Here is a 20,759-nt window from a genome sequence, read left to right as displayed (position 1 = left end):
TTCCTCAGTGCTCTTATCTAGGCTGTGCCCCATGCCTGGAATGCTCTTCCTTCTCACCTTCACCTGTTAGAATATTAGCATCTTTCAAGGCTCCATTCAACTCTCACTGCTTCTGAGCAGACTTTCCTGATGCCTCTCATTGTGCATCTCTCCTACCACATGTTCCCTTATGTTTACTTATCTGCAGACGCAGATACAGCCTCTCTTTCTTATCGTTTCCCCTGAAGCAGCACAGATTCCTTTTACACGCCCTCCTTCTCCTTAGACCCAATCCTAACATTGCTCCTGCAAAGGGAAGCTTAGTTGGCTGCGTTGTGGGTCAGTTCATCCCTTGTGACTCCCTAGACTCTGCCTTCCTGGGCCACCTACAGAGAATATCAGTACCATTTCATTTTTTGTTTTCATATTCCCAATGCCTAGGCACATAATAGATGCCTAAGTGATGTCTGAGTTGAGGGAAGATCTCACTGATTTTCTATTGCCATCAGAGAAGCATTTTTAATATGTATGGCCTGGAGTCAGGAAGACCTGAATTCAAATCCAGTCTGTGCGACTCTGGACAAGTCCCTTAACCCTGTTTGCCTCAGTTTCCTCATTTATAAAATGAACTGGAGAAAGAAATGGCAAACCCTTCCAGTATCTTTGCCAAGGAAATCCCAAATGGAGTCATGAAGAGCCAGACACTACTGAACAACACAAAGAATAATGGGAAAATCTACCCAGATAGAATGTAAGCAGGGGCTGTTTCCATTGTGTCTTTGTATACCCAGAAGCTAGCATGCTGCCAGGCACATAGCAGGTGCTCAGTAAAGGCTTGTTTAACACCCAGCTCACAGTCCTCTCTGCCTCCCGTGTTCTTCTCAGACATATGGCAGCCGCAACCTGAAGTACGTGGGGGTCATCGTACAGCGAGGCATCCTCATGCTCCTCTTGTGCTGTTTCCCCTGCTGGGCTGTCTTCATTAACACCGAGCAGATCCTGCTGCTCTTCAGGCAGGATCCGGATGTGTCCAGGTGAGCCTCTCCATGCCTCAGTTTTCCCCTCTGTCAAATGGGGGTGATGAGATAGTGCCTCCCTCCCAGAGTTGTTGTGTGAGGATCAAATGAGATGACACAAATCTAAGAATGGTATATAATAATCATAGGTAGTATTATTTTTACTTCTACTATTGGTTAGTAGTCCACACTGCCTTTAAAGTGATACAGGGCTCAGATGTTAACGTAAGTGGATCAGATGAAACCTTGGGTGGTAAATCAGAAGGTTCTCTCAGAGATGGCCCCAAGCTCTCTTTTTTGGCCTAATGGTCCATACCCTTCATTTTCCCTCAAGTCCACTGCCTGCCTGCTAGAAGCAAGCTCCAGGTCTGAAAAACTTGCTTTTTGTCTCTAAGGGCAAAGAGGTTTGGAATTCAGACCCCAAACCTCTTTGGAATGAAGTAATGGAGGCCTATGGGGGGGAGGGTAGAGACCTGAGGAGATAAGAATTTAAGAACACTTTTTGTCCTGGAAACTAGCAGATTTACTTTTTTTTCTCAAAAGAGGAAATAATTTGGGCTTTGAGGTGACAAGCTGACTTTGGAATGTAGGGATTATAATAAATCTCCCTTTGCTTGGGCTGGCTGGTCACATTTAAACGCTTGTGCCCAGGAGAGGCCAGAGAACCTCAACAGACACGGCCAATGGTCTTCTAGTTCATCCCAGGATTCTGGGGGCACCTATAACACTTTTCCTTTTCTCTTCTGATTTTATTCCATAGGCTCACCCAGACCTACGTCCTGATCTTCATCCCTGCTCTTCCTGTGAGTCCCCAAGGGTCAAAGGGTTCATTTTATGGGGTGCCTGGGTTCAGAGTAATGAAGATAAAGATGTGATTCCCAAGAGATCAAGTTAACACTGCCGAAGTCCTAGGGATAAGGTTCACCCCATGAGGGAGACATTTACCAGACAAGGTTCTTTCACACCAGAGGCGAACCTTAACTGGAGTGAAAGCTCTAAAGAGAAGTCTTAAAGCATTAATCCAAAGAATGGCCAAAATTACCCTCGGAAATCCATTAAGCTCCCCCAAAAGAAGAGTACACTGTCTTTAAACAGTTGTAGTGATAAAAAAGGGGGAGAAACTTTGACTAGCGCCTTCCCTTTCTAAATTACCTTGTATTTAACTATTTTGTATTTCTTGTTTGATATTTAGGGTGCTTATACATGCCCCTTGCCCACTAGAACGTAAGCTTGTGGCCAACAGGGCTTGTTTCATTCTATGTATCTGCTATCTCCGGTGACTGGCACCTAATAAGTGCATAATAAATATATGTTGGTTGATTTATAAACAGCTAGAAGGCTTAGGGGCATGAAGATGAATGATTAGAGAAATATACGTTAACATTTTTTCTACATTGGTTTCTTAAGTCTGGACAATCGATAAAAGCTCTCGATTTGTAACTCTTACCTAATTCCAAGTGTAAATGCTCACTCTAAAAGTTTACCAACTGGCTTGCACCAGCAAGTTATGAGCAGCTCTAATGAGTTATGAGCTAGCTTGAGCACCCCCTGGACAGGGCTAGACTAGATGGAGGTGAGAGATCAGGGGGTGATATCAGGGAAAGGGAGCTTTCAACGTGGCAGACAGTCAACCAGAATTACAGAAGAAGGGGAAGTGGGTATTTTATGTGCCGTAAGATGCAGAGGTAGAAGTTGCCTGGAATTCTGAGCCTTAGGGTCCTCTGAGGATGGACCTGGGTTCCAATTTTGGTTCTTTGTAACCCAAGGCAGGTCTCTTCTCTCTAGGGCGTAGTTGCTTCATCTGTAAAATGAGGAGGTTGGACTACATAGCTTCTGAGGGCTGGGCTTCCCAGCTGTACATCTGGCGTGGTGCTCATAGAAACACAAAATGCGAGGGTTGGAGGGGGCTGAAAAGAGCACAGAATCATAGTCATTGAGAGCTGCAAGGAACCTCTTATCCAACCAATTCAGTTGTTGTTGTTGAGTTGTTTTCAGTCGTGTCTGACTCTCTGTGACCCCGTTTGGGGTTTTCTCAGCAAAGATACTGGAGTGACTTGCCATTTCCTTTCTCAGATCATTTTACAGATGAGGAAACTGAAGCAAACAGGGCAAAGTGACTTGCCCAGGGTCATACAGCTAGTAAGGGCCTGATGCTGGATTTGAACTCACAAAGATGAGTCTTACTGATTCCAGGCCCAGCACTTTGTGCACTATGTGCCACTCCTAGTTTTAGTTCAACCTACACTGGAAAAAAAAGTCCCCACTATAACACACCCAGTCAAGGGGACCATCCCTTCCTAGCTCATGACATGACACACAGTAAGCACTTAATAAATGCTTATTGATCAACAATGACTTGAAGACCTTCAAGTGAGGGGGAATCTAGTTTGGGACAGTTCCCTTTGTTAGCAAGTTTTCACTGATATCAGGCCGAAAATGACCTCATTACGGCTTCCCTCCTCTTGCCCTGTGGAGTCCAAAAGATCCAGTCTGATCCCCCCTTGCACCTAAGATAGCTGTAACGTCGTCCTCATCTCCAGACTGACATCTCCCTACTTCCTTTACCTGAGCCTCCGATGACTGAACACATTCCCTAGATGTGGTTTGATTAGGGCAGAGTGCCCCTCCCTCCTGACTTCCTTATATCAGAAAGCCACGCCTCTCTCTTAATGCCACCCAAGGTTACATTACTTGTATTTTATTTTATTTTGAGTACTGGTCCATCAAGCTGCTGACTCTCACAAAGGCTGCCATTTACGAAAATCTCCAGATCCTTTTCTGGAATAAATGCTCCCCATCCTTGCGACCCCCATCCTATCTTTGTGAAATGATTTTTTTAACCTGAGAATAAGACGTTTTGTTTGTGTTTATTAGATTGAGCGAGATGCTTTAGCTTGTCAAGACCTTTTTCGTGTCTTGATTATTGTCCTTTGTGTTAGCTCCCAGCCTTGTGCCACCTACAAGATGGATGAGTTGATCGTCTGTTCTTTTGGCCAAATCATCGATAACAAATGTTCAACAGTATATGGCCAAGCATAGATCCCTGGAGCAGTCCAGTGGAGACTGTTAACAACTGGGTTCTGAGTCGGGTCACATAACCAGTTCCAATTCCATCAAATTTTATTAGTATCCAGTCCACATCTTTCCATATTCTCCACAGGAATAATATTAAATATTTCACCAAATTATTTATTAAGATCTGGTAAACTATGTCAATAATGCCTGTATTCTAATTTAATAATAAGATTGGTCTGAATGAGCTGCTCCTGATGAGCCCTATTGGTGCTTTATAAATCACCACATCCATTTTTTAGGTGTTGGCTACACATTCCTTTAATGGTCTTGTCTAGAATTTTCCCAGAAGTCTGTAGTCTATAGAACCTATTGTTATTTCTTTTTTGAAAACCAAGACAAGACAGGTTGACTTGGTTTTTATCCTTATCCCCCTAAACCTGCTACACATTTCCCAATTTCTAATCTTCCAAGTGAGAACTGATGAGGTCATGGAGAAGTCTGCACAAGAATGTGGACATCAGAAATAAGCAACTCTGTTAATCCATGAAGACAGGCAGTTGGGATTTAGCAGAGCCTAAGTCACTGGGCTTGGAAAGAAATGAAATATTAACATTTCCTTCTTTTTGTTTTCTTGTAGGCAGCCTTCCTTTACATATTGCAGGTTAAATATTTGCAGAACCAGGTAATGATCACTCATTCCCTTCCTCTAGGGGTAGAGTGGGAATGTTTCCTTCTCCCTCTGAGAATACTTCAGGCATCAGTCTTACACAGGGATCAATGTGTTCTTAACTCAGGGAGTTCAGGGAAAATTCTGTTTTAGCGTAGGAAACACTTAAACACGTCTCCATGTTTATAGGTTCATAGATGCCAGACTGAGTTGGAATTGATCTCAGAGGTCATCTAGTTCAAGCCTTTCATTTTAGAGAAGAGGAAATTAAGGCCCAGAGAAGTTAATTGTTTAATTAATAGCCCAAGGACCACACAGGTAGTGAGGGGCAGAGCCTAGATCTCATTGAATCATAAATCTAGAACTGGAAAGTACTTCAGAGACCATTTAGTCCAAGCCCTTTTTACAGATGAGGAAACAGTCATGGGAAGTTGAAGTGATTTATCCAAGATCACAGAGCCAGTAAGTAGCAGAGCTCATATTTGAACTCAGGATCTGTAATGTCAAATCTAGAGCACCTTCCTCTGCCCCAGACACAAACTCCTGTCTACAAAGGGCTTGATATTCAGTAGTCATGTAAAAAAAATGGACATCTGGCTCCTGAAAACTCCCCAGTTCACAGGGCCATAGGGATTTATCACTAAAGGCAATCTTATAGCTCATCTAGTCCAATCTGCTCATTTTACAGATCAGGAAACTGAGGCCCAGAGAGGTAAAGAATATTGCCGAAAGTTATACAGGTAGTAAGAGGCAGTCAGGATTTGAACTTGGGCCCTATAACTTCAAAATCATCATTCTTTCCACTGCATCACATAGTCTCCTAGTATGAGGTATCAGCCCCATTTTATAAATGAGGCAATGCAAGCCAGTGTGATCAAATATTTTGTTCAGGGTCACAGAGCTAGTGTGTGAACCTGGTTTGAATCTAGGCCTCCTAACTCTCAGGCAAACACTATGCCTTTCTGAGTCCTCTCTCTTCCTTCCATGTAACTCCATTGTGCTCACTAGTAAGTACTGTTATTTATATATGCCTGTATAGATACACACATACACACACACATATAATCTATATGTAATATAATTAGTAATCTAATTCCCCAGTTTGGGGTCTCACAGTTGTATAATTAGAAATAGTGATGCTTAATGTCACACGTCATACTTGGGGTCACATAGGTGGGGTTCACTCCTGGTTGCTTCTCTACTTTCATAGGAGATTCCTTCTTTCTAGATTCCTGCCTCTGTCTCCATGTGGCCAGAATTCCATACTCCTCCCCTCTAGGAGAGGTAATGGGAATGAAATAATAACCTTAGCAGTAAAAAAATACAGGAGCTTATATCTTGATATTTTTGTTCAACTACCAAAAGCAGTTATATTATGAATGTGCACAATACCTGGTTCAACATTCTCAATATAAAGGGAGAGTGGCTTATCCCAGGACTGTCTGGGTCTGAATCCCAGCATAGAAGAAGAATGAGCTGTGTAGTAACATCTGATTAGTTTTTAAAGTATTGTATATATGTTTAGTTCTCGCTCTTCTCCTGAGAGGTCTCCTGAGAGGACCCCATTTTACAGATTTTGAAGGGAAATTAAAAGAAGAGCAAGAATATGGAATAAAATTTTTGATGGGAGAGAACCCATGGGGAAAGGTGGAATGGTCTCCTCCACCATTGGGAGGAGAAGTATCCACATGGTCTCATGATCACAGATTCCTCTAATTAGGGGCTAGCAATCTGAAACCTTAGAGCTGGAGAGGGAGATCATCTAGGTCACTTTCCCCATTTTATAGAGGAGAAAACAGAGGCTCAGAGAGCTCAAAGAGCCCCTTTCACATGACCTGCCTAAAGTACATCATGGATTAGAGACCAAGCTGAGAGTAGAATCCAGGTCTCTTGACTTCCAAGTCCTAGTTCTGGTTCCTTCTAATGCACCAACACAGGAGTTGGGAGTTTAAAAAATTATTTTTATTTTCATTTTCAAATTCTCTCCCTCCTTTCTAGAGTTGGGAGCTTTCCTGTTGTATAAGTCAGTTGCAGAGGACCAGTGTTCAAATCCTAGTTATTCCACTTATTACATGGGTGGCTCTAGGCATACCTTTCCACTTCTCTCCATTCCTCAGTTTTCTCATCTGTAAAATGCCAGGGTTGGACTAGACCTCTCAGGTCCTTTCCAGCTCTAAATATGTGCTTCTGAAGTCTTCTGAATAAGTAAGAATCAGGTAAGATGATTGGAACTTTCTCATTCTTTTAAAATTTGAAAAAAGAGAATTGTACCACTAACATGTTTGGCACAGAGATAGTACGTCTTAAAATACTGAGTGGTTTTCTCCCTGTTTCAGGGAATAATACTTCCCCAGATTATTACAGGAGTGGTGGCCAACATCCTCAATGCCCTCATTAACTACGTGCTTCTCCATCAACTGAGCCTGGGTGTGATGTGAGTCTAATTCAGTCTTTGAACAGGGAAAAAGAAAAGGTCTCACACTGCCCTGGGCTGCTGGACCCCAAGCAACCTTGGCATTGGTAACATGTACCCACCTATTTACACCCCCTTGTGCCATCTGAGGAAATATTTCAAGGGGTGAAAGATTATTCCTGCTTCCCCAGGAAAATTAGCCTGTAGAAATTGCCTATGGGAAGGACGTACTGCATGGCATAGCAGAAAAAGCGATGGTTTTGGAGTTGGGGGTCTTGGATCCAAAACCTGGTTCTACCACTTATCAGCTGTGTGACTTTGAACTAGTCATTTCCCTTTGCTAGGCTTTCGGATTCTCCTCTGTAAAATGAGGGGGTTGGGCTAGATGATCCAACTCTGAGAATTCTGTGATTCTGAACTCTAAGGTCCCTTATAGTTCAGAGTCCTTCATCCTAATGATCCTGCTGCCATATTGAAATTTCCTAGTTCATTCTAGGGCTTGACAAAGCAGATGGGCAGATATCCCGCCAAGTCTTATCTCGTTCTTTCCTTCTAGGGGATCAGCATTGGCAAACACCATTTCCCAATTCGCCCTGACCCTCCTCCTCTTTCTCTACATTCTCTGGAGAAAGCTGTACCGTGACACTTGGGAAGGTAATGCATGCCATAGTCCACCCAAAATTGTACATTCCTTGGAGGAGCTTAGCACAGTGCCTGGCACATAGTAAGTGGTCTCTTAGTAAATGTTTACTGACTGACTGGCTGGCTGACTGATGCCACATGATTCCACAAGGAAATTCGTGATCAAATCAGGTTCAGACCAGCATCTTATACCATATACCATAATAAACTCAAAATGATTCTGACCTGAACGCTAAAGGTCACATCATAAGAAAATTATTAGAGAACCAGATCCAGCAGCTTTTCACAACTTTCACAACTTAACCAAATAAGGGGTAGAGGTGATCAAAGAAAGATGAAATAGCTAACTTTGATTGAATTGTAATTTTCTTGTGTAGACACTTTACTTATTGAAAGGAGGAGAAAAAGTTTACCCCTCAGGCCCTAAGAATGAGTTTTAGCAAGGTAGTCCACATGGTGTGACATAGACCCCCAACACTCTCCAGGATCTCTCTTCCAGGACTGAGGCTGATTCATTCATCCCATATATCCCATGCTCACACTGCAAGGTTCAGGGTGGTTCCCAAGCAGCCATGTCATCTTCAGTATCCTAGGGGTTCTGTGGTAAGGAAGAAGACATATGTCTGGTACTTACACGTGGTGTTCCTAAGGTCCCAGTGACATGATTTCCACTTAAATAAATCAACTGGGATGATATCATTTACTCTTAATCATAAAGCCATTTACTGAGAAAAGGTATAATGAGAATAATCACAGCGCAACATAATTAATCACCTATGAACCTAGGTCCCACTGTCCCATCAATGTACACAGGGACCATCGGGGGAAATGGACGCAAACTTCAAGAACACTGTCAGGGAGACACAAGAGTAGGGAAACTCATAACTTTAGAATGTAGATCTTGATGTCCTTGGCCACTATAGGGAAGCAGGACCATTCCTCTTCTATTCTCAGGCTACTTAAGCAGTGTTAGGCTCCTTTCACCCACAGCATCCTTATTAAGCCTGGGATCCGTAGAACTTCTAAGGTCTGAAACCTAGCTATTCAGGTTTTCTCTCTGTTTTGAGGGTTTGCAAAAGGAATATAAATGAGTCTATAAAGGATTTCCCCTCTTTAAGTCTACAAATAGGGCTGGAAAGCAAGACCAGATCTTCAAGCAGCAAAGGGTTCTGCTTTCTCCCGTAAGCTCCCAGCAAAAGAATTTCCTCTGATCAGATCAGCTCACTGCAGCAGCTATAGTACCTGTCTATTCCAAGTCATCCAGGTTCAGTTAGGCTCATCTCAAAGTAACTGCTACCATGTCCTGTTCTCTTTTTAGTTTGGTCAGCTTCTCAAGTTCATCACTTTTAGGTTTCTAATTCTCCAGCTTCTCCATCTTTCTTGATTCAAACCAATTCTTCCTCCTATATAGTGACTTACCTCGAACTTGGGGTGAAAACCTCCAAAATTTGCATTTCCTATCAGATATGCTATTATCCTAGAGTCCCCAAACAGTTCTTTGATGTAGAATTCCCCAGAAATAAATTTCAAAATCCTAAAAATCAGTCATATGTAAATTAACTGCTGGGAAAAATACCCTGCCGCCATCTTTACCATAAGATATTTATTCTGCCTAAGGAGCTGCTTTCACTCAGGTATTCTTAGAACTTTCTGTATTTCAACTCAACCTAATAAGTATCCTTTTTCTGTCCTCTTCAGTAAATAAAATTTCTACATGAGCAAAGGGGCTTTGGCATATTCATGAAGTTGAAAAAGCTTCTACGTGAACAAAATTATTGCAGCTAGGATAAGAATAAAAGTTATTGATTGGGGAAACTGTTCTTTGCTTTGAAAGTAATTTCTTTGTCTTGTCCTTACAGGGTGGTCCCTCGAGTGCCTTCGGGAGTGGGATTCCTTCCTTCAACTGGCCATTCCAAGCATGCTCATGCTCTGCATTGAGTGGTGGGCGTATGAGATCGGGAGCTTCCTCAGTGGTCAGTGCAGGGCCAGGTGATTTTGGAGGAGGACACATGTAGTGGGAAGGTAGTAGCTGCCACTTAAACCAGGGAGTAAATGGAATCTTTTCATCAGGTACCATCAGCATGGTGGAGCTGGGAGCCCAGTCTGTTGTCTATGAATTGGCTACAATAGTGTACATGGTAAGTGGGTTAAGGATATTCAGTGCCATATTGGTTAAAAGCTTTCCTTCCCAGTAACTGGAACTAGGAAGGATGGATGAAATGTTTCTGCATGTTACATAACTGGGATTGGTGGTGTGGAAGCCCTGCTAGTACACTAATATATTTTTTAAAATTATATAATCATAAGTATATTATGAAAAGAAAATGTCATACAGAAATCTTTCCATGTGTTTTTTGGCATCATTTTAGAATTAAAATCTAATCACACGAGCGTAGATTTAGAACTGGAAAGGATCTCAGAGGACATCTAATTTAGCCCTCTCATTTTACAAATGGGGAAAATGAGGCTCAGAGAAATTAAGCGACTTAGAGGCATAGACTTAGAATTGGTAGGAAGTAACCCCCCCATTTTCCAGATAAGGGAACTGAGGAACAAGGACATGAAGTCACATGCTCAAGGGTACATGTGTAGTAACAGAGCCAGATTTTTAATCCAGATATTTCTCTCCTGGGCAGCTAAGTGGCGTCACCTAAGTGGTGAGAAGATAGAACTCTAGAACAGAGAGAAGACCTGAGTTCAAATTCTATCTCAGATACTAGTTAGGTGGCCCGTGCAAATCACTTCATCTCTCAGCCTTGGTTTCCCCATTTGTAAGATGAGGATGCACCTAACTTGTAAGATCGTTTGGTAGATTAAATGAGGTAACATATGTACAGTGCTCTGCAAATCTTAAAGCACTGTGGAAATGCGAACTATTCTTATTAGTAATCTAACTGTTATTAAGATTTTAAGGAACTCACTTATACACTTAAGAGAATCAGCTATTTTCTAGAATTTTGTTGTCTGTAACTTCAGTGGTAATGATGAACCAATGGAAAGCCAGAACTGGTTGAGCAGGTACTTTGGAATGCCAGGTACAAATCCTTTCCATCCAGGAGGCAGTGCTGTATCTGGGAGGTGAATGGCTGGTTCTGGAGTCAGGAGGGGACCTGAGTTTAAACCTTACTTCTGATGCTTTTTTTGTGACCTAAGAAAGTCACTTAATTTCTCTTAGCCTCAGTTTACTCCTCTGTAAAATGGCTTCTAATATCCATTTTTCCTCTAAAACTGTGATCCAGTTATCTTATGATTTTTGGAGCCTCAGTTTCCCCATCTGAAAAATGGAGATAATAATACTTTACTGAGACCAGAGCAGCTGTCAAGATGACCTGAGTGGATGGTGGGGTGGGATGGGAAAGGGAGGCATGGTCAGATCTGGGACCAGCTCAGCAAAGTAGGTTTGCACAGCAATGTCCTGACTAGAGAATTTGGCAAAATGGCAAAATATGTACAGCTAGACTTGTGAGCCCATTAACCTGGCATTAGAATCTTCTATTCCTGGTATTTTGCTTTTTTGCTATCCTTTAGGCATTTTATTTTAGAGCATGTCATTTATCTTTGTAAAAAATTCTATTTATTATTTAAATTTATTGTTTGATTTTAAAATTTATTTTATTTTTAGAGCATCTAATTTATTTTAAAATTTTATTTATTTAAAATTATTTATTTTAAACTTATTTTGTTTTTAGAGTATATAATTTATTTTATTTTAAAATTTTATTCATTTAAAATTTCTTAGAATGTATAATTTTATTTTTCCATATTTCAAGGACTTGTGATCTCATCAATGTGAACAGCTCCCATCCATAGTTCAAATGACAACCCATCTGTACCTTCTCACGCTATACAGTTATTGTTCAGGACTTTCTATGTTTCTCTCTGTAGACCTTTTGACATTCTTAGGATACCAGTACCGCGTGTGAGCTGTCCATCTCTCATTCTTTGCTTTTGATGTCTGATCAGCCTAGCGACATTTCCTCATTTTTCAAGATGTGTAAAACCCACAATACTTTCTAAGCACTATCAAAGAGTCTTTCCAGACTCAAGGCATTCATGGTGTTTGATCAACTGACTCATGCCCTACCATCTAATCTTATCTTTCTGTGCTCCCATACATGGAGACCTGCCACGACATAGTATGCCCTTTCCATCACTCCAAAGATTAAGTTTTTTGAAAAATAATTTTATTAATTTCTTTTTTGTTGTTGTTGTGGTTCATTCATTTCACTCCTATCAGATTCTTTGTGACCCCATCTGGGATTTTCTTGGCAGAGATACTGGAGTGGCTTGCCATTGCCTTCTCCAGCTCATTTTACAGTTTAGGAAACAGAGGTAAATAGAATTAAGTAATTTACCCAGAGTCACACAACTACTAAATGTCTGAAGTCAGATTTGAACTCAGGAAGATGAGACTTCCTGACTCCAGGCCTTTCACTCTCTCTACCTAACTACCCATCTTTTGTTTTTACATCACCTTTATTTCTGAATATATTTCTCTACCCCCACCTTCCCACACATACACCAAGTGAACCATCTCTTGTAATAAAAAAGAAGAAAACATAACTTAATTCAGCAAAACTAACACATCAGTTTACTGTGAATAACTTAGCTATTCTCATGGATACAATGATCCAAGACAATCCTAAAGGACTTCTGATGAAAGAACTGGTGGAGCTTGACTACAGATTTCCTTGCTTTCTCTTTTGGTTCTTTTTTTTAATCTGTGTTTTCTTTGACAGTGTGGTTTACATGGAAATGTGTTTTCTATGACTGCAAACATATGTAACCTATGTCAAATTGCTTGGGAGGAGAGGGAGGGAGAGAACTAGAACTAAAAATTTGAAGAAAAAAGAATGTTAAAATTGCTTTTACATGTAATCAGGGGAAAATAAAATATTAAAATTACTCCAAAAAATGAACACATCAACCAAGAGGATGAAACCAAAGAGGAAGAAATGCAATTTTCTCGTCTCTTCTTAAGAGGCACAATGCTGTTTAATTTTGCGTGCGTGTGTGTGTCTGTGTGTGTGTGTGTGTGTGTGTGTGTGCGTTCTATCCATTTACGTTGCTGTGGTCATTATGCATATTGTTCTATTGTTTCCACTTACTTTTCTTTGCCTTCCTATGCTTCTCTGAATTCTGCATATTCATCATTGCTTAAAGTACAATAATATTCCATTACATTCATTTACCACAGTTTTGTTTAGCCATTCTCCAATCTCTCCCCATATCTTTTGTTTCTCATTCTTTGCTAATACTAAGAGAAGTGCTTTTTAATATGATCAAAATATTTATTTGGGAATCAGGAATCAACTTTATATATAATGAAATAACATTAGCAGCTTTCCCATAAGAGCAGAGGTAAAACACTATTGTCCAGTCCCAGCATGACTATTTAATAAAATTTTAGAAATGTTATCCATAGAAATAAGACAAAAAGTAAAGGAAATGATCAGAAAATAAGAAGTTACTTCTACTGAAAGTCTACTTCAGATGACATGGTGAAATGTTCAGAAAACCCGAGTAAACTAAAATACTATTTAAAATTTTTTCATTCAAAAACTTTTAACATTTGTTTTTTTTTAAATTTTGAGTTCCAAATTCTCTTCTTCCCTCCTTTCCCTCCTTTCTCCTGGAGAAGGCAAGGAATTTGATATAAATTACACATGTGCAGTCATACAAAACATTTCCGTATTAGCCATGTTGCAAAAACAAAAAAATACACAACAAAACAAGAATGATAAAGAAAGTAAAAAATGTATGCTTCAATCTGTATTGAGATTCCATCAGTTCACTCTTTGGAGGTGGATAGCATTTTTTATCAAGTCCTTTGGAATTGTCTTGGATCATCACATCACTGAAAATAGCTACGTCATTCATAGATGATCAAAGTATAGTGTACTGTGTACAATGTTCTCATGGTTCTTCTCGTTTCACTTTGCATCAGTTCATGTCAGTCTTTCCAGATTTATCTGAAAGCTTCCTGCTCATCATCATAAAATAATTTTGATGACAAATTCAGTTGAACAAAAATGTATTAAATGTCTTGAGAATAAGAATATTAACAGACATACAAAAATTCCCTTTTTAGGGTTTTGTGAGCAGGTGCTGCTAGAGAAGGCAGAATCCATTTACTTCAGAAAATTAGGCTAAGAATAAGGAAGTGACAACATGTCTAAATATGTTTAATATGATTGTACATGTATAGCCTATATCAGATTGCATGTCATCTTAGGGAAGGTGGAGAGGAGGGAGGGAGAAAAAAAATCGAAACTCAAAATCCTAAAGATTTTAAATGTTGAAAATTATCTTTATATGTACTTGGGAAAAATAAAATACTACTAAATGGAAAATTTTTTTAGAGATGAAAAAAAATAAGGGTGTGAATGTGGTCATAAACCAAAGATCTGATAATCATCAGTAGACGTTGTCTAGTTCCAAAACATAATATGTCTCTAATAGGATACATCTACAGCTTCTCTTAGGCTCAAGATGTTTCCATTGTACAACATAACTCAATTTCAAAGAAAGCTACAAAAGTGAAGAAGGGTCCACCAGTGATTCCAGAATCTTAATTTCTCTATTTCCATTAAGGGTAACTCAATGATTTATTCTCTTTGTTTGTAATCTAGGAGTCAAGCCCTTCCTTTCATTCACCACCTACCCCCGTCCAAACCAGTGCCATCTTGTTGCTTGGGCCTTCCCAGAACCACTCTTTTCCATCCCCTTTGCTCTGCTCATGTTGCCACCACCCCAGTCCTAGCCCTCAACACCTCTGTCCTAAACTATTATGGTAGCCTCTTAATTGGCCTTCCTGAATCCAGGCTCTTCCCTGTCTAATCTGTTCTCTACCTGGCTACCAGAATAATAGTCCTAACTAACACTCAAGAATCTCTGAGATGTCACTTCCAAAGTGATCTTATCATTCTCCTGCTCAGAAAGCTCTGATGATTCCTGTTGTCTCTAGGACTAATCTTAAATTCCTCTGTCTGATTTATACAACCCTTCTGATTCTGGGCCCAGCTTAGCTTCCTAGGCTGATACTCTCCCTCTGCAGTCTACTTTTCCATCATCCTGGCCTGAATTCTGTTCTCCCTGTGGGATACTTCATTTCCCACCCTGATATCTTCAAAGAGGCAGTCCTCACTCCTGACATGCTCTCCTTCCTCTTTGTGGCCTCTTTGTGGCTAGAATCCCTAGCTGCCTTAAAAGTTCAACTCAGATGCTGAGGCCTGGGGCAACTAGATGGCACAGGAGACAGAGCACCAGACCTGGAGTCAGGAAGACCTGAATTCAAATATGACCTCAGATACTTCCTAGCTGGGTGACTCACTCACTTACCCCTGTTTGCCTCAGTTTCCTCATCTGTAAAATGTACTGGAGAAGGAAATGGCAAACTATTCTAGTATTTTTGCCAAGAAAACCCCAAATGGGATTATGGAGAATTAGACATGACTGAAACAACTGAACAAAAATAAGTAGCTTTTCCTGATTCCTGTTCCTGTTTTTCTGTGTGACCTACAATTTCATTCCTTTCATCCAGGGAGGAAGTCCCTCTACCATTGCAGATCAGCAAATATTCTAAAATTTACAATCTCAAAACAGTTACTGGGCCACCAAGGAGTTAATGATTTTCCGTAGTCACACCATTGGTATATGGCAGAGTTCACATTCAAGCCCAGGTCTTCCTTACTCTGAAGCCAGCTCAGCCCATTCACCATACATCCTCTCTTTGTATTTACCTCATATCTGTTTTGTATCTATTATCTTGATACTTGTTGTCTCCCTCCATCCCTCAATTTCATACAAACGCCCCAGGGGAATAGGACTGTCTTGTCTTTGTGTCGGTATTTACACTGTATACCGTAGGTGCCTAATAACTGCCTGTTTGATCAGATTGCTCAGCAGCCACTTTAGCAGCACCTACTCTGATACCATTACTGTAGTTCATGCCGGAGAAGACAATGACTGATATTGATGTTAGACTTTCTGGCTTGTGTAGAATTTTGCAAGCTTTATCTCATTTACTTCTCCCAGTTACCCAGAAAGGCAGGTAGTGCAGGTTCTATTACATATGAGGAAATTGAGGATTTGTGTGTGAAGTGACTGGTGCAGGGTCATAGGGCCAGGAGGCAGCAGAGCTAAGATAGGGACATGGGTCTTTTGATTTGGGATAGATTGAGAGGAAGGGAACAAGGAAGCCATGGTCCCTGTGGAGATTATGTGCATGGTCTCATAGGTCAGAGATTTAGAGTTAGAAGGGACCTCAGAAGGCATCAAGTTCAACCCCCCCATCCCCCACTTGACAGATGAGGCAACTGAGGCCCGTTCACTGAAGATGCTCAGTGACTTGCTCGGGGTCCCCAAAGGCAGCCTGTGCCAGAGGCATGACTCCATCCCAGATGGTCCTGCCTCTCTCTTTCCTACGCCACACCAGAGGGAGTGGGGCATGTGGCAAGAAATGACAGATTCATTCAACAATGACTATTTCCAGCTTTTTCTCATCTTTACTGGTGACCAGACTGTGCATCCCAGGAACCCAGAAGTCTCCTGCTTATACCTGAGGTCTGATATGATAGCGTCCCATCCACCCTCTGAGTTTGTTTGTTCAGATTTAGGAGATTCACGGTTCAGCCACTGTCTGGCTTTTAACTCACCAAATGGAAACCCTGCCATGAGTCAAAGGTTCTTAAAAAGTGTGCCGTGTCGCTTGTCTCTTCTTTTACTATTTTTTTTGGTGGGTGGGGGGATTTCTATTTTCCAGATCCCCACAGGATTCAGCGTGGCTGCCAGTGTTCATGTCGGAAACTCGCTGGGAGCAGGGGATATTGAGCAGGCCAAGATATCCTCGGCTATTTCTCTACTGACCACAGGTGCTGGGTGGTGCATGTCTGTAAAATAACCCATCTCTCTCTCTCATCCTGATTCCTTCCTGGAATTTTTTTTTGGAATTACTAGACAGAAATGCAATTGGTGAACGCTTGCCCCCTCTCCCTCTCCAGGAAAGCCTTGCTGTCCTTATGCATCAGGTGGTTTATTTTACCCCATTTTTCCCCCATAGAAATGTTTGCCGTCACTTTGTGCATCATACTTGCAAGCTGCAAAGACATCGTTGGGTACATTTTCACCAGTGACAGGTGAGTGTGTGAACTCCCAACAGCAGGGTTCTTTACCTGAGTCCAGGTTGAGATTTCAGGGAAGGGTCCATGAACTTATTTTTTTTAAACTCTGTTAACAATATTTCGATCTCATTGGTTTCTCTTGCAATTTGATATATTTTATGCACTTAAAAATATTATTCTAAGATGGGTTCATTGACTTTGCTGGGCTGTTGGAAGGGTCTATGACATAAAAAAGGGGAAGAGCCCTTGTACCCTGTGAAATTACCAATGTATTCAATTCTTTAAAACCAGTTTTTGATATTTTTTGTTTCAAATAACAGATATCTCCTGATAAATGGATAAATGAACACCTCTCTCTCCCCCTCCAAGTACATTCCCAAAAATGTACCAAAGCACAACTAAGAACTTGGCTGGGACAGGCAGATTGTGTTTTCCACTGTTGTGGCTGGCATTTCTTAGCATTTTCTTGCTGCGTTTTCTAGAGGCATGCCTTTTCTAGAAAACTCAAGCTTGGGAATCACATAGACCTGGGTTCAAGTCTGGCCTCTGACACCTCTCAGCTGTGTGGTCTTGAGCAAGCCTCATTGTGTCTCACATAATCCTGTAAGACCCTAAGTCACAGAACGATTGCTGATCTGCCCTGGTAGAGATTTCCTCCCCAGAAAATCAGGTCTTTTTGACTCTTAAGTCTAGCCCACTCCCACTCTAACTCACTGTCTCTCCTGAATTCTCCAGATACTTAGAAAAGCACCTCCTTTGGGCCTCATGCTGGGCTGGGGAATGGGTAGGCTGTGTTAATCAGATGTCTGATTTCCTAATCAGTGAGATGGGGAACTTCCTGTGTGGAAATCCCTCTCTTCAGCCTGCTTGAAGGCTGGATGGCTTGCCCAGAGTTATAAAGGCAGGAAAAGTCACAAGTGGGGCATGAACCCAGCTTCCTCAACAAACATTTATTAAGTCTGTACTTGTTGTGCTGTGCTAAACACCAGCTCAGCTTCCTGCCCTCAGGGATCATCTATTCTAAAGGGGGAGAGGTACACATACAGGGAAAGGGAAGACAAGGATTGAGAGGCATCTTTGGAGAACCCTTTTAGCTGATCAGTGAGGTCAGAAGTCAGAAAGGAAGTGGAGGCTTGGCTCACAGACGACCTTCTCGAGGCATTGAGCCACGGAAGGGAGGAAAGAGATCAGACAATTTGTCAGATCAAGGAAGGGCTTCTTGAGGATGGAGAAGACATGGATGTGTTTGTAGGCAACGAGGAGACAGTGAGCGACTAAAGATTGGTGACTCGAGGCCACCTTTGTCATGCTGCTCACTCACTGGTGGTATAATAACCAAAAAAAGGAAAAGTCCCTTAAGGGGCTTGTACTCTATAAGGGTATAAAAGAGACACATTATATACACAAGTTAGTAAATGCAAAGTTTTCTTATAAGGGAAGGTTCACTGGGTGGAACCATTTTGTAGTTGTTCAGTTGTTTTTCAGTCATGTCTGACTCGTGGTGACCCTATTTGGGGTTTTCTTGTCAAAGAAATTAGTTTGCCATTTCCTTCTCCAGCCCATTTGACAGATAAGGAAACTGAGGCCAACAGGGTTAAGTGACTTGCCCCGAGTCACACAGTTAGAAGTCTGAGGCCAGATTTGAATTCAGGAAGATGTCAGGCCTGGTGCTGTCTATCCCCTGAACCACCTAACTGTCCCAAAGATGAGACCTGCTTGGGGCAAGGGGAAGAGGTGGGATTTTTTTTTTAAAAAGGCACAAATAAAGCTTTTCAAAGAGTGCCCCTTTATAGAGATGTGCTCGCCCCCACCCAGAGAGCCCAGTCTGGACTGTGGAGCTTGTGCTTCTCACTAAGCCCTTGGCTCTTTGTTTTCCTAACAGAGAGATCATTACCCTGGTCTCCAAGGTGATTCCCATCTATGCCTCCTCCCATCTCTTTGACGGCTTTGCTGTAAGTATGCTGCAGAATCCTCCCGGGCTTTTCTTCTGGTGTATTTTTCTTTTCTTTTTTTCTGATGGCATGAAGGATAGAAGGGCTCGGAGGGACCATCCATGCAGAAGGCTTTCATTCTGGTTAGATCAACAGGTATTCTGAATGCAGTACTGAATCTTGGCGTTGGTATGACATTAGGATTTAAAACTGTGAAAGATTTAGGATTATAGAATCATAGATCTGGGGCTACAAAGGACCTCAGAGGCCATCTTGTCCAGGTTGAGTGGTTTGCCTAATAGATCACACATCACAGAATCAGGTCTAGAACTAGGAGGACCCCCAGAAGCCGTCTTGTCCAACCCTCTCATCTTCCAGTTGGGGAAATAGACCCACCCAGTTAAATGACTTGCTTAAGGTCACATGGGGAGTTAGCCCCAGAAGTTTGAAGTAAACAGATTTTAATGAGTCTGAGATTGGCTTTTTCATCTTATGTCACATTGCTTCTCACATACATTTATAGAAAATAATATTTAAAAGTGTTTTACTTTTATTGATGTTTGTATTTTATTTTTTATTCACTATCTATTTTATTTATTCATTCACTTATTTACTTACTGTTCACTTATTTTTAAATTCTTTATTCACGTTTATTTACTTGGGATTTTGCTTTGTCATTTATTACTATAATATTTTTGCTGCCCCCTCAGTAAATACATGCTACTCAGCTGCTTGGTTGCTTCCCCTACTCTTACCCCCAGCTCTGGAGCTGTATAATTTCCAAGGTCCTTGTCAATGTTAATAAGCTATGGTGTTTTCGTTCTCCTTTTTTTGGTTTACACCTGTGGTTTCACAGAAGGGAGCTCCCAATGAGGAAATTCTCTCTACCAACATTTATCAATACCTGCTGTGTAATTTATACTATCAGAGAATTGCCTGGGACACTGGGAGGGTGAATGATTTGCCCAGAGTCACACAGCCAATCTGAACCGGGGGTAGGATTTGAACTCAGAACTTCCTGACTCTGAAGCTAGTTCTCTAAACTGTGATGCCTCTCCATGATTCTCATCATCTAATTAAAAATACCATGTGCATTACATATATAGAAAGGCAGCATGGTATAGTGGATAGAGAGCTGGCCTCAAAGCCAGAAAGACCTAACCTCAAGCCTTGTCTCTGATACACCTTGTCTGTGATCCTGGGCAAGCTATGTAACTTCTCAGGTTGCTGGGCAACCGACTAAGACTAGAAGCTGCTATCTGCATTAGTGGAGGGTATTTCTTCTGGTGAGAGTTCCCCAGGCCAATGACATGATAGCCCCAACCTTTTTCCCAGAACCTAATTACAAATAGTACTTGCTAAAATAACGTTCTGCCTGACAGTGTACATGCGGTGGGATTCTAAGAGGATCAGGGAATCAGAAGATTGGGGCCATCTTGAACGCCATTGGCTATTATGTCATTGGTCTCCCCATTGGAATCTCCCTGATGTTTGCGGCCAACCTTGGGGTGAGAGGTAAGTGGAAACTTTCTGTGCCTCAGAATTGCCATGATTTGTGAGTAATAAAACATCCCCAAAAGGATAATGGCATCTCAGGGATAACAGCTGGGGAAAAAAGGTGAGTGAGCCATAGAAGTTTACCAAGAGAGCTATATTTATACAGCACATTAAAGTTTGTAGAACACTTTACAAATATTACCTGGTTCTATCCTCCACAACCTGGGAGACAGGTGTTGTTATTATCCATATTTTACAGATGAGGAAACTGAGGCAGAGATTACCCAGGGTCACCCAGGCCAGATCTGAACTCAGGTCTTCCTGACTCCAGGCCCAATGCTTTATCCACTACAGCATCTAGATGAGGTGGTCATTGAAGATTTTGGTGTCTCTACTAAGAATAGTTCATATCTTTGCAGAAGTGAAGGATTTTGTAATGTTGCAATAACCCTTTGGGATAGGTAGTGCAAATACTAC

General features: G+C 41.4%; 1 protein-coding gene across 3 annotated transcripts in view; it reads left to right on the top strand.

Moving 5' to 3' along the window:
* Positions 1 to 20,759, top strand: part of SLC47A1 (solute carrier family 47 member 1) — a 49,595-nt gene that overhangs the window by 16,735 nt on the left and 12,101 nt on the right. For 2 of the 3 annotated variants that reach the window (XM_072640010.1, XM_072640009.1), the window contains 11 exons: positions 865 to 1,013; positions 1,756 to 1,798; positions 4,648 to 4,692; positions 7,014 to 7,111; positions 7,647 to 7,744; positions 9,592 to 9,705; positions 9,803 to 9,870; positions 16,497 to 16,605; positions 16,794 to 16,869; positions 18,737 to 18,806; positions 20,168 to 20,300. In XM_072640010.1, the coding sequence (XP_072496111.1) occupies positions 865 to 1,013; positions 1,756 to 1,798; positions 4,648 to 4,692; positions 7,014 to 7,111; positions 7,647 to 7,744; positions 9,592 to 9,705; positions 9,803 to 9,870; positions 16,497 to 16,605; positions 16,794 to 16,869; positions 18,737 to 18,806; positions 20,168 to 20,300 (1,003 nt within the window). The remainder of the gene's footprint in view (positions 1 to 864; positions 1,014 to 1,755; positions 1,799 to 4,647; positions 4,693 to 7,013; positions 7,112 to 7,646; positions 7,745 to 9,591; positions 9,706 to 9,802; positions 9,871 to 16,496; positions 16,606 to 16,793; positions 16,870 to 18,736; positions 18,807 to 20,167; positions 20,301 to 20,759) is intronic. The other variant, XM_072640008.1, reaches the window with a different exon arrangement.

This window comes from Notamacropus eugenii, chromosome 2 (genome assembly GCF_028372415.1).
Source record: "Notamacropus eugenii isolate mMacEug1 chromosome 2, mMacEug1.pri_v2, whole genome shotgun sequence".
Taxonomy (NCBI): domain Eukaryota; kingdom Metazoa; phylum Chordata; class Mammalia; order Diprotodontia; family Macropodidae; genus Notamacropus; species Notamacropus eugenii.
Note: the sequence above shows the minus strand (reverse complement) of the source record. Positions and strands in the feature narration are given on the sequence as shown.